Below are 21,748 nucleotides of genomic sequence, written 5' to 3' on the forward strand. Positions count from 1 at the left end.
TTTGGGCTTAATGCAAACACTTTATTTTTTGTTAAAACATACTGGGTTTTTTCTTATATATGATTAAAAGGATTACAGTTATGCCCAAATAAGTTTACCTTACTCATGTATAGGGAAATGTAAAATCTATACTAATGCTCTCTTAATAAAGGCACAGCCTGAAACAAAGTACACTTTGTAGCTCACGGTGGGTGGGTCAGAAGTACTGGAAGACTGTAGCCTGCTAGAGTTCGGGTAATAGAACTCATGGCATAAAAAGGCTGGCATGTTTAACAGCTGTTGCTTTTGTCCATTAACAGAAATTTGCTGAAAACAAAATCCAGGTTTTGGATGAAAGATTATGCAGGCATACAAATCCAAGCATAAAGACAAGTATTAAATAAGAGGTTTGGGTTTTTTTTTTTCCTGTTGAATGGAAGACCAGAATTTTTCTACCTGGAATTTTTTCTCATCATCTTCAAAATTTCATTTAATATGTTTTTATGCAAGCAGACTCAATAAAGTTTTTCACCCTGCAATATTAAAGTACACTACTCAAACACACAATTTCTGGGCTCATCAGAACTCTTTCAACTGAAAATAAAGTTTAATTCGAGATATCTCTTTACTATTCTTGAAACGCTCTGCATCATTCAGGAGATGCAGAATGTTTACATGTATCTCACTCTCAAATTATAGAAGACTAATTTATTTTTATTTCACAATCTATTAAATATTTATCAAGAAGGTAGTAATTAAAATGCATAACAAATTAAATTCTTCCTTAGGCCAAGTCTTGGGACCCTGATTCATGCGTTTGAATTGAGGAAGATTAAGGTGATACCTTTCAGCACTGATGACTTCCTATTTATGATAATGTCTTTATTAACAGAAACCAGAAGCAAATGCAATTCCTTGATTTGGATTGTTTTAAAATAACTCTTTTAATTAGCTAGATATAAATATAACATTGCATACAAAATACAGGCTTCTTTAGTTTATGTACTGGCCTAATAACTGTCTTCCATTGACACAAGAATTAGCGCTCTCTCCAGTCATGTTAAGGAAAGCTTTGCTGCTAAATACTCCTATTACTTAGAGAGTTTTATAGCATCTTAGCATCTGGCAAAGATTTTCACGGCCTATCAAAGTGGTCAGACTGACAGAGCACAGATTGTAGCACATACAACTGATAACGGTAAAGGCAAAGAATGAACAGCAATGCTATTGTCATAAATTTTTGTTTCACAGTAACAGCCACTGCTTTTGTCAGCCAGCTTCACCACCTGCCATTCACCTTCCAGTCAAAATCCACCAGAACTGTCAAAAAGGACTTCATGTAATTTTGGAAAATAACAATATCTAATATTGTACCATTGCCTCATTGCTGGACTATGATATAATATTTCCTTTGAAAGTCAGGAAAGAGCAACCAATCAAAAAACATAGGAGTGAAAGGAAAAAAGGAGAAACTTATCTTAAAGATGGCCTGTAAATTGGGAGATGCTGCTCTGAAACCCTGTGTGTAGCACCTCAGAGTTGGAGCAGCACCTCAGCTGGGTACGATCTTCCTTGAGTAAATGGTGAGGGAGCAGAGATGGTCAGACACATGCCTTTGGAGAAAATTAGACCCTGATTCTGGGCTGAGCGTGAGAAGAATCAGGTCAGCAGCAGTCTCAGCATCCTGCTGAGAAAGTGGCATGGACTGTCGGCCCAAGAGGTTCTGGCAGACTCAGGTAGCAAGTTGGGTAAGACAGGGCTTGCTGTGTTTTGGGGATGGTTGGACTAATGTGCCCAAGTGTCTCTATAGGTTTTGGGTCTATGTGCTTTTGCATGTCTTAGAATTTTATGATACTTTATCTGTCTACAAGCATAAATAACACCTGGGAACAAGCTCTGTGGCTATATTTTAAGTAAAATGCCTTGCTAAGCCCAATATTAGGATTTTAATCACGAAATATCATCCCATCACTGTGTTCTGTTTCATGGTGTCCAAATTATGTGTGTACAATTGAGGCTGAGGGAAAGCCAGGAATCAGTCACTCTCCTGCAGCACGGAGTCCTTGAGAAAACCCAGCACTCAGATGAGTGAGCACACATTGCCCGAGTCCCCCATCCCAGTCACCGATGCTTTCTCTCGCATGCAAGCTCCACGAGCTTTAACTCCCAGGTTCAGTTAGCTGGGGTAAAATCCGCGTGAGATTCCCCCATTTTAAGTCCTGCCTCTTCTCCCCTCTACGGAACCCACCGGCCCAGAAAGGGGGTCTGCTGCCGGGGCCACGAGCGGGAGCGCGGCTGAGCCACCCCCTGCCCAGCGGAGGAGGTGACGAGACGAAGGAGGGGATGGGAGGAGGGGGGTGACTGACAGAGGTGACGGGATGACAAAAGGAGAAGAAGGGAGGAGGGAGGTGACGGCTCTGTCACCGGGTGGCCTGTGGGGAGAGGGGTGGGCAGGGCGGCTGACGCGCTCTCCCCCAGTCAAGCTGATGCTCGTCCACGTGCCAGGGAGATTTAAAAAGTTTGAGCAGGGAGCGAGTGTATGCTCAAAAGAGAGGCTGTCAGGCAGGCACGTCGCGGGAATGGGAAACCTCTGCCACCAGCAGCCCCTCGCAGCAATCCCGCAGCGCGGCCCCAGGAGGGCAGGGGACGGCGTGGCGCTGCCGGGGTCCCTGCTCCTCTTCTTCCTCCTCCTCCTCACTTCCTCGATGTCTGCTTGCAAAGGTGAGGAGCATGCCCCTCGCAACCTCTTCCTGCCCTGCCAGCTCGGCAAATTTGGATTGTTTGGTTGGTTTGGGTTTGGGGTTTTTTAGGGGGTGCGGTGTGACCCCGGCAGCCTGCCACGCCGCCGGCTGGGATGCGCGGGAGGCTGCAGCTGCTGGACACGGTCTCGGAGATGGGTTTGGAGGGGCCACTTCGTGGACGCCGGCAGGATTAACCTGCCTTGGCAAATCTGCTCTCCAACAACTTGGGGAAGTGACTTTCGGTAGAAGCGATATCATTGTAAATATAATTCGTGCTGATTTAAAAAGCTAAGAAAAGAGAAAAACGTGATGTGTCACGGAACCGCAGGAAAATATAGGACCCTCTGGAAGTCACTTAGCCCACCTGGAGCAATATTTATTTATTGCACAAGAAATCCCTGGTTGGGGTTAAGTGGGAGAGGATAGAGGTGCTGAGCTGCTTTAGGTGTAGAGCTTGATTATCTTGATTTAATTTGCAATGTTGTCTTACACCTGAAAGTTGCAATTTTTGTATCTGAGAGTACTTGTAAAACAAGAACAGATAATGGGCTTTTAAACAAAGCATACTCCGTTTTCCATTATATTTTCCCACTCTGAATAGATTAACTATTTTTCCCTTGTGAAGTAACATTAAAAAAAAAAAAAAGTTACTGTGCAAGGAATAGGTCTGTTTTGTTTATATTATATATACATATACGAGTGTGAATTACTTTTATCAGGAGTTTTTGTTTTGTTGTGGTTTTTTTTAATGCCAAGAATCAAAGAAATTTAAGTACAGTATACTGGATATTGTGTTAAAAATAAATTCTGGAGAGGTAGAAGAGGGAAGGGAAGCAAAAGAAGAGCAAGGAAGGGCAATGGCATACAGTATTTCATCATTGTTCTTACAGAAGTGATTGCCAGAAGATTGTGTGGGTAGAGCAGTAGAAAGAAGAGAGTATTTAAGAAGTGAATCCCAGGTTGAAAAGTGACTGAAATTGTGCAACTGGCATTCTGCTGTCTTGGAAGAAGTTGAGTTTTTAGAAGTTGGCAGAACTGAAAGACAAGAGAACAAATATCTCATGGTCTGTCAGTTTTGTAGTAGGATTTCCAATTATATGTTCCTTTTGAATAGGATTGCTTTCCTCAATAACACTTTTTTTTTTCTTTTCTTTTCTTCCCATGTGGGTATTTTGTGTATATTACAACTTATTGTTTTCTTGTGTGTGCCATTGTGTGAATGGGGTGATGTAGGGACACCTTTCAGCACAGGGGGGCACATAGCTGTGAGTATGAGCACGAAACAGGTGGGACTGCACATGAAATAAGAACTCTGTGAATAAGTGGAGAAGAGTTAAGGAAACTTATGAGTTAGTGAAATCATTACATTTCCTCTGTCCAAAAGTTTATGCTCCAGGCAAAAAAAAAAAAAAAAGAAATCGAAATAAAACCAGCAAACTGTAATTTCAGGCTTTCTTGCCTCCTTCTCTGAGCTTGTCAGGCTATTGGATTTCTTCTGCTCTCCCCAGAACACCTCAAGAATGAAGCAATGGCAGAAGCAGTGTTCAGAGACAGGCAGGCAAATGTTCAATGGGGAAGGTGCGTTAATTTGAAGCATTTCCTGGTTCCACACTTGGCAACCAGGATACTAGTACCAGGCAATACTCCAACTGAATATACAGCTTTAAGAATAGAAAACAAAGTAAGAGAATTGTAGCACCTTCAATTTATTTGTCAGTTTTCCTTGAACTAAAACAATCATCCCAAAAAAGGCAAATTTTTCAGCACAAAGCAGTTTTCTTGTTATGTGGATATCTCAAAGATTTAAAAAACAGTTAAGAACCACCTTTAACTCTTTTTTGGGGATAAAAACAAACATTCAGAATAATTAGTTACCTTAAGTCTGTGACAGTACCAAAAGGTGGTTTTGAAATCCATTCCTTAATGCCTGGAACTAAGTACTGTTGTAATTATTGTTATTAGTGCTACACAGAAAACAAAAGGAGACAGTGGACATCAGAATCCTTCTTACATGGCCATTGTAACTATGTCTACCTTCACCTCTCTTTTGTTTACTTTGGTTCAATTCTTTGAAAAATTGTGACCACAGGTAATTATAGACTGTTTGGGAGGTTATAAAAACTGTTAATCTGAGATCTTTAAGTACACTATATAAATCTGTCAGCCATGGCTCATGGGAAGCAGCTTTATACAGGGTGATGAATCAGGTGATGATGACTTCACAGGCTTTCCTGCAGTGCTAGAACTGCATGGATAAAGTACCACCTTCTCCAGCACCAATTCCCTCCCAGGTGAGTTACAACACATCTCCTCACCGATGTGCTTAAGTGGCGTCTAGTGTACTCACAATTCAATGATACTCATTTCTATTATTTACAAAGACACTAACAATACAATGTTATTAGAAATACACTGCCAAGTACAATAACAATGTGGAAAGGTGGATATTCTAGGTGCTGAGCTGGAAGGGCCCCAGAGACAGTGACTATCAGATTTTTGGCCTGGCTGGGCAGAGACAAAGGAGCTCGTGGCAAGCCAAGGATGAGATTGCTGCAGCCTTATCCAATTAACAGCAGACTTAATCTTCTAAGGGACTGAGCTTTTCCACATCACATAAACCAGGCAGAAGAAAGCTATTTCTGCATCTACTGTCTATCACTGTCTCAAAACCGCCATGTCCATATCATAGCTATTATTCATATGCAAGCATACATTATGTAGCACACGTTTGATTGTTTAATTGTAACATACAACAAAGCAAGTGGCAGGATCCAGATTCTCAGTTTGTGAAGCATGTGCTGGACGTGAGCTGAGTTCTCAAAAAGCTCAAGCCTATAGGTGCTGGAATATGTTTTCCTGAGCAGGCTGTAGTGCTTAAGAGCTGCCCCACAAATTTTCTTACCTGCTAATTATCTTGCCTGGAATTGACTAATGTTAGTCAGACCTTCAGTGTAACCTGAATAACTGCCACACTCTATTACTAAGAGATGTGAGCATTCATATCTGCAGTGAACTTGTGGAGAAGCCTCCCGCTGCAGTGCTAATAAAGAACAGGCAGAAATTACTGGACAAACCCCACAATACCCGAGGCCATAGACCTCTTTAGACCACAGACCTGGCAGTTAATAATGCATGTGCTAGGTATCATATGGTCTTCGGAGTTCTTAACTGTAATCACTGACATGGATACTTTACATAAATGACCTTTGCTGTACGGCATTGCTAAGTGTGGTTTGTGCTTCCAGGTGCACCAATACCATCCCAAGCACTTGAGGCAGATCAGGATCTGCAGCTGTGGGAAGAGGTAAGAATCATCTGCCATACAGTATACTTTCATTTCTTCTGTGCCCATCCTTACTGTAGTCACACCTCACTCTCTAGTATTCTCTTGCATGGAGCTCAAGTGCTTCCAGTCTTGCATCTCCTGTACAACTCTTATCCTGACATCATCAAAGAGGTGAAACATGTTATTTTCCAGATTTCCTGAACACTTGTTCCAGAAAGATGTTGAGGCTGGGTGTCAATATGTCATTTGGGAAATAGAGTGTCTTGGCTCAATGGAGAGCTACATTTGATAACATTTGATATAACTTTACTAGATAGTCATTGTCCCTGGAAGAAACTCAGTGTCCTTTCTGGTGTTTTTATAGTCTGTATTGGATATGCAATATTTCTTTGTTTTTAACTCTTCCTCTTACTTCTTGCTTCTTCCACAGGGCTGGAATACTGTATTTTATTCTGTTGTAGTCTCTCAGTTTACTAGGATAATATATTGTCCATTTGCCCCTCTAACATTTTTCTAGTGATCACTCTCATAGCTTGAACTCTCATCTTGGAATCAAACATTTGTTTTGATTCTAAAAAGTGACATTTGTGTTAACACAGGCTTTTCCATGCCTTTTGGAACAGATAGAACAGCAGGACATAACATGCAGAGAGTGTTTAGCCTGCCACTCGCTTGCCCTGGCATTGCTGTAACCTTGAAGTGTTCTGTTGACATTTAATTTTGTTGCTTCTAATACCATTAGAAAGCAAGTGACTCACCAGGGGTACAGATGCAGAGTAAATTTCTTCCTATTGTGGCCATTAGAGGAGACACTTCCCTTGTTGGCAGCTCCCCTTAGTTCATTTTGGAATTATTGACTCAAACACCAGCAAATTTCTAGACTGGCACTTGAACAAGCCCTGGTGATACTTATTTCCTGGGGAGAAGTAGTCTTCTGGGAAATAAAGTCCAGAGAGGTTTAAGGAGTTCATGAAAAGAAGATATTTACATTCTCAATTGAAAAATGTTATTTTATATATTTTTGCATTTATTGCTAAGATTTGCTAGTTGTAACACAGGATTTGTCCCTATGCTAACCATAGGCAAAGACAAAGTTTGCATTGACTTTGGTGAACAAAAAAGTATGCATAAGATAGTCAATTCCATGTAAAATTGTGTAACATAAGAAACAGAAAACTTACCCTTATAGCAGTAATAATGCAGGACTGGAGATTTTAAGGAAAAAGAAATAAATGCATAGGGGTATAACCTAAATCAATCTGATTACAGAATCATACTAGTTTGTCAGACTTCCTTGGAGCAAAAAGAACTAGTTCTTCTCTGTTTGTTACTTGGTCAATGGGTCATTCAGGTGACACCCCGCCTCTAAATTAATCTAGTATTTTCCAGGAATGACTCTGAGTTTACAAATACGAGTACTTTGTAACTAAGCATTGCATTCCTTTACTTGTCTCTCATAGAGACAAGTTTCTTTGTGTTATTTAACCAGTCCCAAACATCTCCCAAGCTCCCACACTCAGGCCACATTTCTGAGAGTGGAGAGGAAACTACTGAGAAGATGCATCAAAGATGAGAGAAGCTGTTATTTTTTTTTTGTTTATTTTTCAAAAAGGAATTAACAGAAGTTGTGACTTTTCCTCAGCCCTTGCTTTGTCCATGCAGGTTTTCGCTGAGAGATACCTTGCTTTGCATTGTGTCCAACACAAAGTCATCTCTGGCTTGTCCTGTTACTGAATTATGGTAGTTCTCTAAGAGTCACTTCCAGCTACAAAACAAGCAAATAAACAAAGAAACCTTCAAGAAAACAAAAATCCCCACCAAGAAGAAACAGCAAGGTTTTAATTTAGGATACCAAATTGACTTCAGTTTATTTTGTCATCCACTGCTGGTTTCTCCTTCTACATTTCCTTACTCTGAAAGTAGTGATGCTGAATCCATATCCCCATACACAAACAAGTGCAAGAGAAAAGGAAAAGAGAATGGGGATGATGTGTTACCAACAAAAACTCTTAGGAAGGGGAACTCTGTGAGCTATTCTCTTTCCCCAGTATCTCTGGTAATGTTTTCTCATAAATTATCTCTGGAGGAACGAATCATCTCTTGTTGTGAAGTACTCTGATATGCATTATTTGTTTATAGCTTTTTTCATTTAATGTTTTCATTGGTAAGGACTCTTGTTTAGAGCTTTTTACTTATAATAAAATCAGAAGACATAACAAAATCATAAGACCCACTGCATTGCCTACTCTTTATAAAAAAAACAACGAACACTTTTTTAATGCAGTCTATGAACTAGATACTCAGTTGGAGTGCTGGAGATTTTTTTCTTTTTCCTTACAGTATCCTTTGAGCTTCCAGCACTGGTAATATTATTTCCACGAAATGGAAAACAACTTAATCCATTTCTTCTCCTTCCCCAATTAATAACTCTGCTAAAAATTATTTTGTATTATGGAATTCTTTTGTCTTAGAAAACTGACAACAGAAGGAGGATGTGATTATTTGTCTACATGAGGTCTTGAACAGAGTGAATCACTTATTCACCACTTCTTCCAAGACAAGGTTGTGAGCCCAGAGTGAAGCAATGTTTGAAAAGACTGATCAAGGCAAGGAGAAGTGGTATTTCAGGCAGTGTTTGGGAAGTGTTTACCACAGGACATTGTGGATGCTAAACATTTGCAATGGTTCAAAGACAGATTGTTTAAATTCACAACACAGAAGTCCACAGTGATTGGAGAGTGTGGGTTTTACTAGACCACTGGTCTCTTGGGCTCTTCCCAGGGTGCCAATGTATGGCCATTTTTGGAGATAAAATGCAGAGCTAAACAGGTATTTATTTTGATCCAGATGAAATGGCTGGTGGAGGTTGGGGCTTCTTGGTTTGGTTTGTGGATTTTCTGTGTTTGATTGTGTGTGACATTCCATTCTGTGCTGACATGCAGTGTTCAACAGCAATGACTTCTTCCACAGTGCTTTTTGAGTTTAGATTCCCTGAAAAATATAGAATGTATCTTTTATTAACACTGGGATTTGGGGACAACCTCCTTCAAACAAAATCTTGACAGGCTCCTCATTTGCCAAAGAAATCAGTGCAAATTTTGGATATTGGCTGCTTGGTGACATATAAATTGACTGACATGCATAAGATGTGCTTGCACATATCATGATCATTTGAGACACATGTGTCGTAGCTGAAGGGATGCTGGAATCAAGTTGAAAAAGTTGTGTTTGAGGATTGCTCATTGAATTGCTTTACTTTTGCTATTTTCTTCACAGTTTTGCATAATCCAAAGATTTCATAGAAGAGATTTAAGTTTTTTGTTCATACCCCAGATGCTTAAAATCCTAGTTTAAAACATTTAGTCTGAGGAGGTTACAATTAAGGGGAGCAGGAGGTGGTTAAAATAATAAAGGACAAATATATGTGGGTGTTTGTTCAGGTCACAGAATTATAGAATCATAGAGTCATAGAATGGCAGGGGTTGGAAGGGATCTTTAGAGATCTAGTCCAACCCCCCTGCAGAAGCAGGTCAACCTAGATAAGGTCACATAGGAACATGTCCAGGTAGGTCTTGAAGACCTTCAAGGAAGGAGACTCCACACCCTCCCTGGACAGCCTGTACCAGGGCTTCCTCACCCTCACAGTTAAATAGTTTTTTCTTATGTTTAAGTGGAACTTTTTGTGTTCCAGCTTCATCCCGTTATCCCTTGTCCTGTTGCTAGATAACATAGAAAAAAGGGATGTCCCAACCTCCTGACACCCACCCTTTAGATAATTGTAAATCAGTCAAGTGTAATTATTTTATATGGTTAAGGGCATTTTTTGACCCTAAACAGTAAATATTTCATGAATGTATCTATAAGGATTACTTATGATGGACAAGCTTGCCATGCCCTTAGCTACACTGAACTATTTCTAAAAAATAGACATATTTCACTTGTTTTTATTAACCTGACTTCTTAAAAAAGGATTGTGTGATATTTTACAGATAGACAATGCATGTTCTGCCTACCTGTCCAGAGATTTTCAGCCTCAGGTGAGTCAGAGGTTACTCTCTTATTTTGATACTGGATATTATATGCTGTAGGACTGGCAGTGATACCTGGGTTTATGTTTTCTTTGCATTAGGCATCCAGTGCGCTGGAAGAACTGTGTTTTTTGGTCATGGGATTTCTCCAGAAACCACAGGTAACATACATGAATGACTACTTAGCATTCCCCATGAATATCTACCTAGCATTTCCAAAACCTGATCTCTCACTGTGCCTGTGATCACGATGAATTCTGAGGACCCTCATCTAAAGTGTCACTTGGGGCTAGAAGTAACAATATTGATTTTTAACTCTGAAATGCTACATGTCCTAATCCAACAACTATTAAAGATAACAGGGAGACTCCAATGTTTGGGAAGCAACCTCCAGGCTGCATACAAGGTCTTGGGTATTTTTATTGCTCTAGATTAGAAAAATAACGAGTTCTCAATTTTGCTAAGGAAAGTCTAAGGATATAAAAGGGAGCATCTGCTAAACCCATTGACTCTTTTACTGGAGAGCAATCAATGCTCTCTGCAGAGTTTGAAAAGAGTAGTTACACTGATAAGCAAAGACATGTAATAGAGGTGTTGAGGAAGGATGGTATGATATTCTAATCCAGTACTGAAAAGTTTATAATGTAATTAAAATTGCCCATTGCTCTATTTTTTTACCAAGTAAAAGCTTCTCTACCAATTATTATTTTTCACAGGAATCAGATGAAAAAGACAACAGCAAAAGGGTAAGACTTCTATGTATGTCTTATGATCACACTAAAATTGTCAAGAAAATCCTAACACCCTTGCCCTGTTTTGTAGTAAAACCCCACTTTTAATTTTTTTGAACAGTTCTTATTTCATTATTCTAAGACTCATGACTCAGGCAACTCAGACATCATGGTAAGTGGGATAGCACCTCCTTGTGAATACATGTGTGCTTGTACATAAAAGCAAGGTAATACTCCTTTTTGCAGTAGTCTCTCCAGCTGTATAGCAAACTCAGAACCAGGAGATACAATATGTGTTTTTAATAATGTGAAAGAAAGCCATCAATATTGTCCAAGTGTACAAAAAACTAACCAAGCACTCCTTGCATCCCAATGGCATCTTAATCTTGTGAGATTCTTACAATATGTAAGAATAAGATCAAATGCTTGCTTCTAGTACCAGAATGTGACATATACAGTGAAACAATGTAGACTTTAAAAAGCTAAGAACATGATCATAAGTATCAAGAAGTCTTAATGAAATTTTATTAATTAAATTGTATGTACTTCTTTATGTGTGCCATAAATGTGCCTGGCAAAATAATATTTACGTTTCACTCAGACTTTCGATGATATTTTAAACTGAAACCACTATTTTAAAAATAGCCCAGTATTGTTGCTATAAAAGTATTCCCATTAGATAACAATACAAGCCAAACTACATTATGATCCATTCTTGCTTTTAAAGTGCTAACATAATCTGTTATTTCTGTGTATTTGTGGTTTTTCTGTTCACAATAGGATTTTGAGTTAAACATATTATTTTTTCTCAACAATCATTCCTAAACATTAATGTCTATTTTTTGCCTCGTTCTTTACATTTCTGCAGGAATATGTAGTCTATTTCTATTAGAAAGTTATTTTGATGAAATTGGGATCAGTGTTTTCATGACAGAGCAGCTCTGGAGGTTTTAATGGTAACCAGGGCACAGCTATTCCTACTGCAGCTCCTGCATCCTCCGTAATTTCCCAGCACAATTACTTTTGCCCTGCCTCTCCCCCAGACATTACTGCTTTCTTACTCCTGGTTTAGCTATCCAGGTGACTATATTCCAGCCCAGTATTCAGAGACACTAATTTTGGCGAGATCCATTTTTTTTTTAGTTTAATATCCTTTCTCTGCAAGACTGAGCCCATGTGGCCACCTGGCCCTTTAACTCCTCTGCTATACATCAGATCTGTAATTTTTTAAACATTATGATGCCCCATTGCTTACCCTAGGCAGAGAGCACCCAATTGGCTCCAAGCAGGCAAGTTCATTTGGTCTATTAAATGCATTGTCACTTTGGTAACTCTAGTCATTCCATACATTACAATTCTTTTTATTGTATCACTTTTCTAAGAAGTATTTTATTTTAAAAAAATAAAGAAAAAGCATTTACATGAGTTGAAACTTGAAATAGGTTGACAAACAGGGGTTTTCTACTTTATTTCTCCCTGTGGGCCTCTCTCCACAAGCCCACATGGTTGTGTTTTGTCAAGGGATCATCTACACCACACACTATGGCACTGTGCTTAACCAGGCTGTCCGCAAGCATAAAGTATAGTTGAAAGCAAGGAATTTCAGGATTTGAGCTCGTCTTTTAGGTAGAGTGTTCAGTGCCACAGTTACAAATTTTACTTGGGAATGGTTCCTTCCTGAAAATTGTCTTCTAGTTAAAAAAAACTAAAAAAAATCATGCTACAATTTTGGTTATTTTGAAGTAAAAATAACCTTTCATTACAAGAGAGATTGAAGCTGCTAACTTCCAAAGCAGGTAATTATGGAAATGTTAGTAATATTTCTCTGTACCACTCACAGAGGTGGATCAAAGTCTGAGTAATTGCAATTGCCTGGGCAAAAAGTCTGTAAACAGCTCTGAACTTGTAATGAGTAAAGGTGAGGATGCATAGCTTTCCCCCCCATCACTGTCTGAGTTACATTCATAACGTAAATATAAGTGTTGGTACCTGTATGTTGTCAAGTCAGAATGTTAAATCAGTTTCTCAATTAACATCTTCAGTTCTTTTTTGGTATATGTTTAGTCCCTAAGCCACTACTGTGAGAAGAGACTTTCTTTGCATCATAAGGTCCAAATGTCATTGTTGCTCATCTGTCTGTGTTCATGTCCTCTCAGTCGTCTGTCCTGCATCCTTTGCTGCAACTCGTTCCCCAGCTTAATGAGAGAAGACTGAAGAGATACAAAGTGGACGTATGTAACCTTAAACTCTGCATGCCCACATTCTCACATTTTGTGATTCATTAGCTCTTCTAAAAATATCCTTGTAGACCTTTCGGCTTGTAACATTTTTATTTTAATGATTTCATGTCACACTAGTGTATTGTCATTAGAAAGAAGAGGTGTTTCTATTCTTTAGTTAGTGAAAGCCAGTCCTGCTGATATTTAACATTTAAAAATAAAAACAACACAGAAATAACACCTGCTTAACACAGAACAGTGTATCAGAATGAATCCGTTCTTTTACAAAAAGAAAAATACCTTCACAATTACCTGTACCATTATACATACTGAGTTATATTTTCTAGGTAGGTTCTTTTTTTTTTCCACTTGTTTGGAATTCAAACAATGTCTATTCCTTAAACATGTATTATTTATGACAAACAGCACAAAGAATTTCCAAGTAATTTATAGGCAATTTTACTGTTTGACTTAAGATATAGGTAAGAAAGGTTTCTATGGAACTAATTTTCCATAGAAAATTAGTGTGTTTTGGAGCAAAATTTCACATAGAGAGAAATAGCCCCATTGTTTCCAAAATAACATAAAATTTGGGTGTATTTGCTGCAAATGTAATTTAAAATTTTAAAAATCACCAAGAAAATGGCTATTAATGTTCAGAGAGAGAAGAGGAAAATGCAGGCTGATATATAAGAATCTATCATCTCCTTAAGAATATCAAAGATTCCTGTATAACAAAGTGTATCAAAACCTAAGACCCAGATTCTTCCTGTTTTACATTGACTTCAGCTTGGTTATTCCTTGTAATCATTGATACATAAGTTAAATTTAGGTATATGAACGTGATATTTGAAACTCAAATAGTGGCATCCTCTTAAGTAGGACTTTTTTCCTATATTAATCCAGATAAATGCCATGATGCTAACTTAAATTTTCAATGAACTCTTAATCCTATGACTATGTGTGTCAGCTTTCATCTAGTCATAGCTGGGGTTGGTAATACTATCTAACTCTCTTTTCGAATCACTGCATAATCCAAACTATATGCCTTAAGTCAGATTTTTCTTACCCAGTGACAGAACCTGGGCACATGTAAGAACTTAAAGAGTTGATATATCTTCTCATAGACTAAAATTGTTATGAAAATTTTAACCAACTACACATCTGAAGGGAAAATGTAGGGTAAAAGTTGCCTTCTGAGATGGCTTTGATATGAACTGCATCTATGTTATTGGACCTATACGTTGGAAATGAATATTCTTGGAATTGTTCCTTGTGCTTTTAAATGGACATACATGTAAAATAAGACAAATATTGGGAAGGAAAGCATAAATGCAAGAACACAAAAGTGTTGAAAACAAACTGTCTTTTAAATCCAATAAAGTACTTTAATATTGTGAATTTACTTTCATTGAGGTTGATGGTATAATTAATGGAAATAGAATATATTCATTAACAGACAATAACCTAAAATCTGTAGCATATTGGCATATTCCAACATATTTCAGCCTCTTCATGACAGTTTTATTTTTAGTGGGCTCAGAAAAGGAACTTAGAGGATGTTTTCCCAAGTAATAAAAATACCAAACTCTGTAGAGTCTATCAGTCAGATCACATGTTTTTGTACATATTTAGAGTGTCATAGTTTCTGTTTAAGAGCTGTCAATGCATTGTGGTGCAAACAATTGAAAGCTTATTTTTTACATCAAAGAAACATCAAAGTTCACATTACACAAATCCTTGGAAAAAAAATTTAAAAGTATACTAGCTAGCTGATATACAGTGTAAACATACACATATATACAAGTACTGCTTTGTTAGGATAATGTATGGAAATATTTATTCCAGAGGAAATCTAAAAAAAGGGAAAAAAAATCCTATGGTGTTTGGGAATGAGCTCAGAGCAGGCAGATATACCTTTGTGGCAAAAGGCAAACAGTTTATCAAGCTTCTTTTCATAAGATATTTTCACCTTATTTTCACCAGATATTTTGAGTAAAAATGAATGAATGATGATAACTAATTTACATTTTCTTATTCATCTTTATATGTGGTTAATTTTTAAAGTCCCATCTCCTATTATTTATGTTATCCTACTCATAACTGGTAGCACATGGAAAGAGCAATAGTTAGAGTTCCAGCCACTTTGCACTGTGATAATTATCAGTCTTTAATTTGTAATCAATGTTGCTGCAACACTTATGCTCACATGTTAACCCAGTGTATGCATAACTAAGGTCATGACTTCAGTGGAACTGTTCATATGCTCAGTGCTAGGCTGTTTGCTACATAAGAATTGTCACTTGGAAGTGACAAGGCAAGTGTCATAATGATGACAGGTTTTAGCATCAATTGGTTTCCAATATCAGCCTTCTGACACGAAATCAAACCAAGAAACTACATAATCTTCAAGAAGTGTCTGGTTCTAAGTAGAAAACGATACATTAATATGTTAAAATAATTCCATATTAGTAATTATACTCTTAACTCCTTTCATGTCCTAGATCCATTTCCTTAATTTGCAACAGCTGCCTATTTTGTTTCTTCTTGTTGTGTTTGTTCACACACTGAATAGAAAAAGTAGAAAAATAATGAAATATAAATACCATTAGACACTCCAACGGTAATGTACAAAACTCTACTGACAGGTCAATTTTTAGTCTTTAAAATTAAAAAAAATCCTTTAGTATTGAATGGATCTGAGACAGATATTTCAAATCCAGGTAATGCTAGAATTACAGACAATAGGAATAAAAATCATACACACGTTTTACCTACAGCAAAGAAACTGGATGCCACAGTCTACCGGATGAACCAAAGTAAAAATTAAAAGCAAAACTCAAAAAAAAAATATATTAGTTAATCCTCACTTCGTTTGAAAGATTCCTTTGATTGAAGCTGCTCCTGTGTTTGGATATGATGGGAGCCATCCTGTTTTAAATAATTCTTACAACATTAAAATAGAGCATGGAATCATCACTTGCTATGAAAACTATGCTCATGATCATAGCCCAAGAGATCACTTGTTTTTAACTGAGAAATACCATAATTGCTAAATAAATTCCACCTAAATTTTATATTCTGCTAAGCATAGGATTTGAACTATTTTGTTTCTGAATTGTCCTGTTTCTCCACCTGCAAAACAGATGTCTCACTCATATCTCTGGCATTAAAATAAGCAATAAAGTACTGTCTAATCATGGAGGTGTCATTAAAGCAACTAGATACTTCATGTCTTTTACTTATTAAATGAAATTTCTGTTTTCTTCATCATTAGTTTCCCCTCTATTACTGCATGGATTAGTAGACACTTGTTTTTCAATGTGTGCGGCACAGACAGAATAGAGTATCATGAGCAATTGTAATTTCTTTGGGAGTTTATCTGAGAGAGATCACAGAATCACAGAATCTTATGGGTTGGAAGGGACCTCAAATGATCATCTAGTCCAACCCTCCTGCCAGAGCATAACTCTGAGAACAGTCTGAGATTTCATTCCTGGGCTGAAGCCCAAGTATTTGTGGGTTTTATGCTTTGCATGATTGTCCTTCTGCAAGGTGTAAAGATCAACTCTATTTTGCCCAGAGAGACTCCACCACCACAAAGACAGTCTCATTGTGTCTGGGTCATGAAACCTGAAAAGTCAAAGGCAAAGACTACTCATCATTACTAGTATCCTTAAGCAATCTGAACTGAGCCCCTCACTTGAAGTGGAACTTGGCTCTCATTTGTCTGTTTCTACTGTTTCTACAGGACAACATGAACTTCTTGATAATGACATGCAGAAATATATGTAAAGCATTCCTTAAAGGGCTAGACTGTATAGTAGTACCGAATAAAGGATTTTAATATGCACATAAAAAACTTCTCTGTAGGAATTCACTTGCAAGAGTAGATATGATTTTAAAAACTGTTTTTTCAGGAAGAACTGCGAGGACCTGGAGGGATTCAAAGTAGAGGCTACTTTTTCTACAGGGTATGGTTTGTTTGACTTCTTTTTTTTTCTTTTCAGTTCATGATGAGTGTTATAAAACAAAAAGTAGAGAAACCAGAGAATCACAGTAAGAATTACTGTGACTGAGCAAATTTGTTTCAGTAAGTGCACTCTACCATATAGGACTACTCAAGATCTGCTCAGGATATTTTCTTGGATTAAAATGAACGCATATTGATAAGTTCTTGTATGCATCTTAATGTTTATGTATGAGAGATACCATGCTATGCTTTAATAAGTCATTGGTTATGACGTATATAATTCTCAGAGAAAGTTCTAGAAAATACGCCATCTTGGACAAAAGCATTGTTCAATATAGCACATTTCATAGAATCATAGAATGGTAGGGGTTGGAAGGGACCTTTAGAGATCATCTAGCCCAACCCCCCTGCAGAAGCAGGTTCACTTGTCATTTGCATATGATATTAATAAAATGCCATGCTTAGATACTATATCAAAACTGGACTTAGCCTTCTCCTTTTCCTTTTGTTTTGATTAGTAAGATTAGAAACTAGACACAGAAATTCTCACAGGAATGAAACGATTCCATTCATCTTTGGCAAGTCAAACTTCATAATAACTATCTTGATTTTGGTTAATCTTTTTTTGTATTCAAATAAGAAAATGGCTAATGAAAAGAAGGCAAGTTTGTTTAGTTGTATTTCTTATATACCAGGATTGTATCTTTACATTTCTTATGACAGGATGAAGTTAAGGGCAATATTAACATCAATGTATTTATGATGCCAGAGTGAGAAGCAAACTCTTGTGGAGCTCAGCAAGAGATTGTTTTAATCAGCTCTAGTAGACATTGTATAAAATTCCTTTGCACTGAAAAATATTTCTGAAATGATCATTTATAAAAGAATTGACCTATGTAAAAGAACTCAGTCTAATAATAATAATTGAGTGACATATAATTCTTTGTTAATTACAACACACACTTAGAATGCAATAACAATAATCTGTAAGTACATCTTAAGGTTACACAAGAAGAATGAGGGACAATGGTCTCTTAGAGCTGCTTCTGTGGCTTTCTCCCCCTTACAAAATTACACAACATAGGCATAATTCAGTTTTCTGTCTCTATATAGTAATTTTTGCTGTACAATTCTCCTCCAGAGGTGGATATACCTTAATTAGTAACTGGTCTCAGGTTTATCTTTAATTATCATCATTATTGACAGAAATGAGAAATTTTCCCATTTCTATACATATTCAGTTGAACTTGGGCATTGTTACCAGAATCGGTGCTTTATAAATTGCTTATTGGATACTTGTCTTTCAGCCACGCAATGGAAGGAGATCAGTGGATTTTCACTAAGGAGGTATTTATTTAATGGTTTAAAATCACAATCTATATTCAAATTAGTTTATTTTTATACAAATAGGGCACAGTATTTATGTTGAGGAGTAGTCTCAGAGAGCATTTAGCTGTTTAGCTTAGCTTCTTACTGATATGCTAAATTCACATATGTTTAGGTGAAGTGAATAAGTGCTGTAAGCACTCAGTTCTAGGAATAGAGAACACAGAGGTGTTTAAGGCAGCAAGAAATGGAAAATATTCTAGACCTGTAAACATTTTGGAAAGTTAACAATGATGATAAGTCTATGTCAAGAAGACCTGTTTCAACTACCTATCAAATACATACTTACATCTTGGGCTAATTCCCCTGTTTTTACACAGAAAAACAAGGAAATTAAGTACAAATTCCAGGATTTAATTTCAAATCATTGAATTCTTTGGAAAGATACAAAAATATTTTTCCTATGCCAATATAATGCTCTGTTTTCTAATGTATCTTACATCTCTGTCATATTTTAAGTACTTAATGTCATGTCATACCAACATTCTTATTTTTCAGGATTTTTGATTCCTGACCTAGAACTAGTGCTGCAGGAATGCTGAGTACATGGACATACAGTTTTCTTTACAAAAATTATTCATTACTAATGTACAATTAAAAATCACTACAATGTAATGTTCTTCAATTTAGTTAAGGATTCAAATGTTTCTTTACTTTGTTGATTATATTAAAAGCATATTAAAATTATTTGTTTCCTAGTGTTAATGGTGTTTACAACTGTGTGTTAAAAATTCATAGTATATGCATGCAAAAGACATTTCCTCTAACAAAATTGTTATGTACATTTCTTTTCCCTTATAAATAAAGGCATTCAGTCATTTCAATGAGCATATTTGCAATGTAGACTATTGCATTTTTTCTCAGAATATATATTGCAAGTGATTTGTGCAGTCCTTAAAATCACAGCTTTACTAGGCAGGCCAAACAAAAGATGTAATTTCATTTTCCAGATGATTTTCACTACCCTTGTACCTCCTTCACTGTAGCCTGTGAACTTAGGGCAATGAGCAGTGTCAAGACAAGTGCTCTGCAGCTGGTCTACAGACCTATATTGATGAAAAAGGAGTTGGAAGTCCTCAATGAGCTTTAAGATTAATAGTGTTTCATTAACTAAAAAAAAATAGAATCCCTATTCCTCTAACTTAAGGAAATGTAATGTTGTATGTTTTGAAGAAGGGTTCAACTAGAATACAATGATATATCTTTTTTCTTTAGCTATTAAGAACACAGATACAGTATGGTTCTCATTTAGAAGATACAATTGCATTACATTAGATTCTTCCAGAATTAGGATCCATTTTGAAAACTCAAGTGGTTTTTATGTAAATGTGGTAGTTTGACCCTGGCTGGATGCCAGGTGCCCACCACACCACTCTATCACCCACCTCCTCAGCAAGCCAGGGAAGGGGAAAAAATGAGTCTCGTGGGTTGAGATAAAAGTGGTTTAATAAAGAAACAGTAAAGTCGCGTGCGCAAGAAGCAAAACGAAAGCAGATAAAGCTGTTACTCTCTACTTCCTATCAGCAACGATGTCCAGCCACCTCCCAAGAAGCAGGGCTTCTGTATGCTTAATGGTTGCTTTTGGAAGGCCAAAAATTAATCTTGCCTCCCTTTCCTGCTCCTCTCCCCCAGTTTATATTACCGAGCTGACGTCATATGCTATGGAATATCTCCTTGGTCAGCCTGGGTCAGCTGTTCTGGCCATAGTCCCTCCCAAGATTGTGCTCACCCACAGCTATTGGTGAAGGTGGGGGAAGGAATGCTGGAGGGACAGCCCTGATGCTGTGCAAGCGGTAGTCATAATATTGATATCAACAGTAAGCACAGCACTGCAAGAGCTGCTGTGGAAAATCACTACCATCCCAGACCCACTACAGTAAATTAAAGAAATTCTACTCAAAAGAATGAGTTAGCTTCACAATTTTCCTAGATTCTCTTTCTGATTTTGTTTTGACACAATGGTTGGATTAAAACATGATGTTGAGGTTGTAATTATGCTGAAAGTAACTAATCATTCAGTATAGAGTGAATTATTGTTTTTAACACTGTATTGGCTGGTCATGTTTTGAACTGACCTCAGCATTAGCATTTCTGCTTCTGCAAGTTTTGATGAGCAGCTGAATTTCAGAAGGCCTAGGAAAGCAGATGGCCTCAGAGTTGGAAATCAGCTTAAGAAGTCCTTTTCCTCTTCTTACCCACTTTTCACTCTGCAGTTTGCTGTGTCTCCAGTTAAACTGATGCAATTATTTGTGAACTGAGGATCCAGTTTTAAATGACTCCTGGTCAGAAGGAGCATGAGGTCTTCTGACACAAAACACTTCTTACATTGTACTGTATTAAATTAAGTTCATAGAATCATAGAATGGTAGGGGTTGAAGGGACCTTTAGAGATCATGTAGTCCAATCCCCTGCAGAAGCAGGTTCACCTAGGTCAGGTCACATAGGAACGTGTTCAGGAGAGTCTTGAAGACCTCCAAGGAAGGAGACTCCACACCCTCCCTGGGCAGCCTGTGCCAGGGGACGCTCTCATCCTCACAGTGAAATAGCTATTTCTTATGTTTAAATGGAACTTTTTGTATTCCAGCTTCATCCCATTACCCCTTGTCCTGTTGCTAGATAACATAGAAAAAAAGGGATGCTCCAATCTCCTGACATCCTCTATTTAGATAATTGTAAAGATTAATGAGATCCCCCTCATTCTCCTCTTCTCTAGACGAAATAGCCCCAGTTCCTGCAGCCTTTCCTCATAAGAAAGATGTTCCAGTCCCCTGATCATCTTGGTGGCCCTGTGCTAGACTCTCTGCAGAAGTTCTCTGTCCATCTTGAGCTGAGGAGCCCAGAACTGGACACAGGACTCCAGATGAGGCCTCACCAGGGCAGAGTAGAGGCAGAGGAGAATCTCCCTCAACCTGCTGGCCACACTCTTCTTGATGCATCCCAGGATGCCATTGGCCTTCTTGGCCACGAGGGCACATTGCTGGCTCATGGTTAGTTTATTATCAACTAGGACTCAAAGGTCTCTCTCTGCAGAGCTGCTCTTCAGCAGTTCGATCCCCAGCCTGTACTGGTGCATGGGGTTGTCCCTTCCCAGATGCAGGACTCTGCACTTGTCCTTGTTGAACCTCATGAGGTTCCTCTCTGTCCAACTCTCAAGCCGGTCGAGATCCCGCTGAATGGCAGCACAGCCTTCTGGGGAATCAGCCAGTGCTCCCAGTTTGGTGTCATCAGCCAACTTGCTGAGGGTACCCTCAGTCCCCTCATTCAGGTCATTGATGAAGATGCTGAACAGGACTGGCCCCAGAACTGATCCCTGTGGAACTCCACTGGCCACAGGCCTCCAAATAACCTCCAGGTTATCCTATGACTACCAGTTTCCACTCCAGCAGGCAGTGGGACAAGCAGGCC

At 38.0% G+C, this 21,748-nt stretch overlaps 1 protein-coding gene across 1 annotated transcript; it reads left to right on the forward strand.

Annotated features, from left to right (window-relative positions):
- Window positions 1-2,558: 2,558 nt before the first annotated feature.
- NMU (neuromedin U) lies at window positions 2,559-18,300 on the forward strand. Its single transcript, XM_010201663.1, has 9 exons — window positions 2,559-2,700; window positions 5,966-6,024; window positions 9,996-10,043; window positions 10,136-10,195; window positions 10,751-10,780; window positions 10,887-10,937; window positions 12,922-12,996; window positions 16,905-16,958; window positions 18,265-18,300. Exons 1-9 carry the CDS (start codon window positions 2,559-2,561, stop codon window positions 18,298-18,300), a joined length of 555 nt encoding a protein of 184 aa, XP_010199965.1.
- The last annotated feature ends 3,448 nt before the right edge of the window (window positions 18,301-21,748 follow it).

Source organism: Colius striatus, chromosome 3, assembly GCF_028858725.1.
Source record: "Colius striatus isolate bColStr4 chromosome 3, bColStr4.1.hap1, whole genome shotgun sequence".
Taxonomy (NCBI): Eukaryota; Metazoa; Chordata; class Aves; order Coliiformes; family Coliidae; genus Colius; species Colius striatus.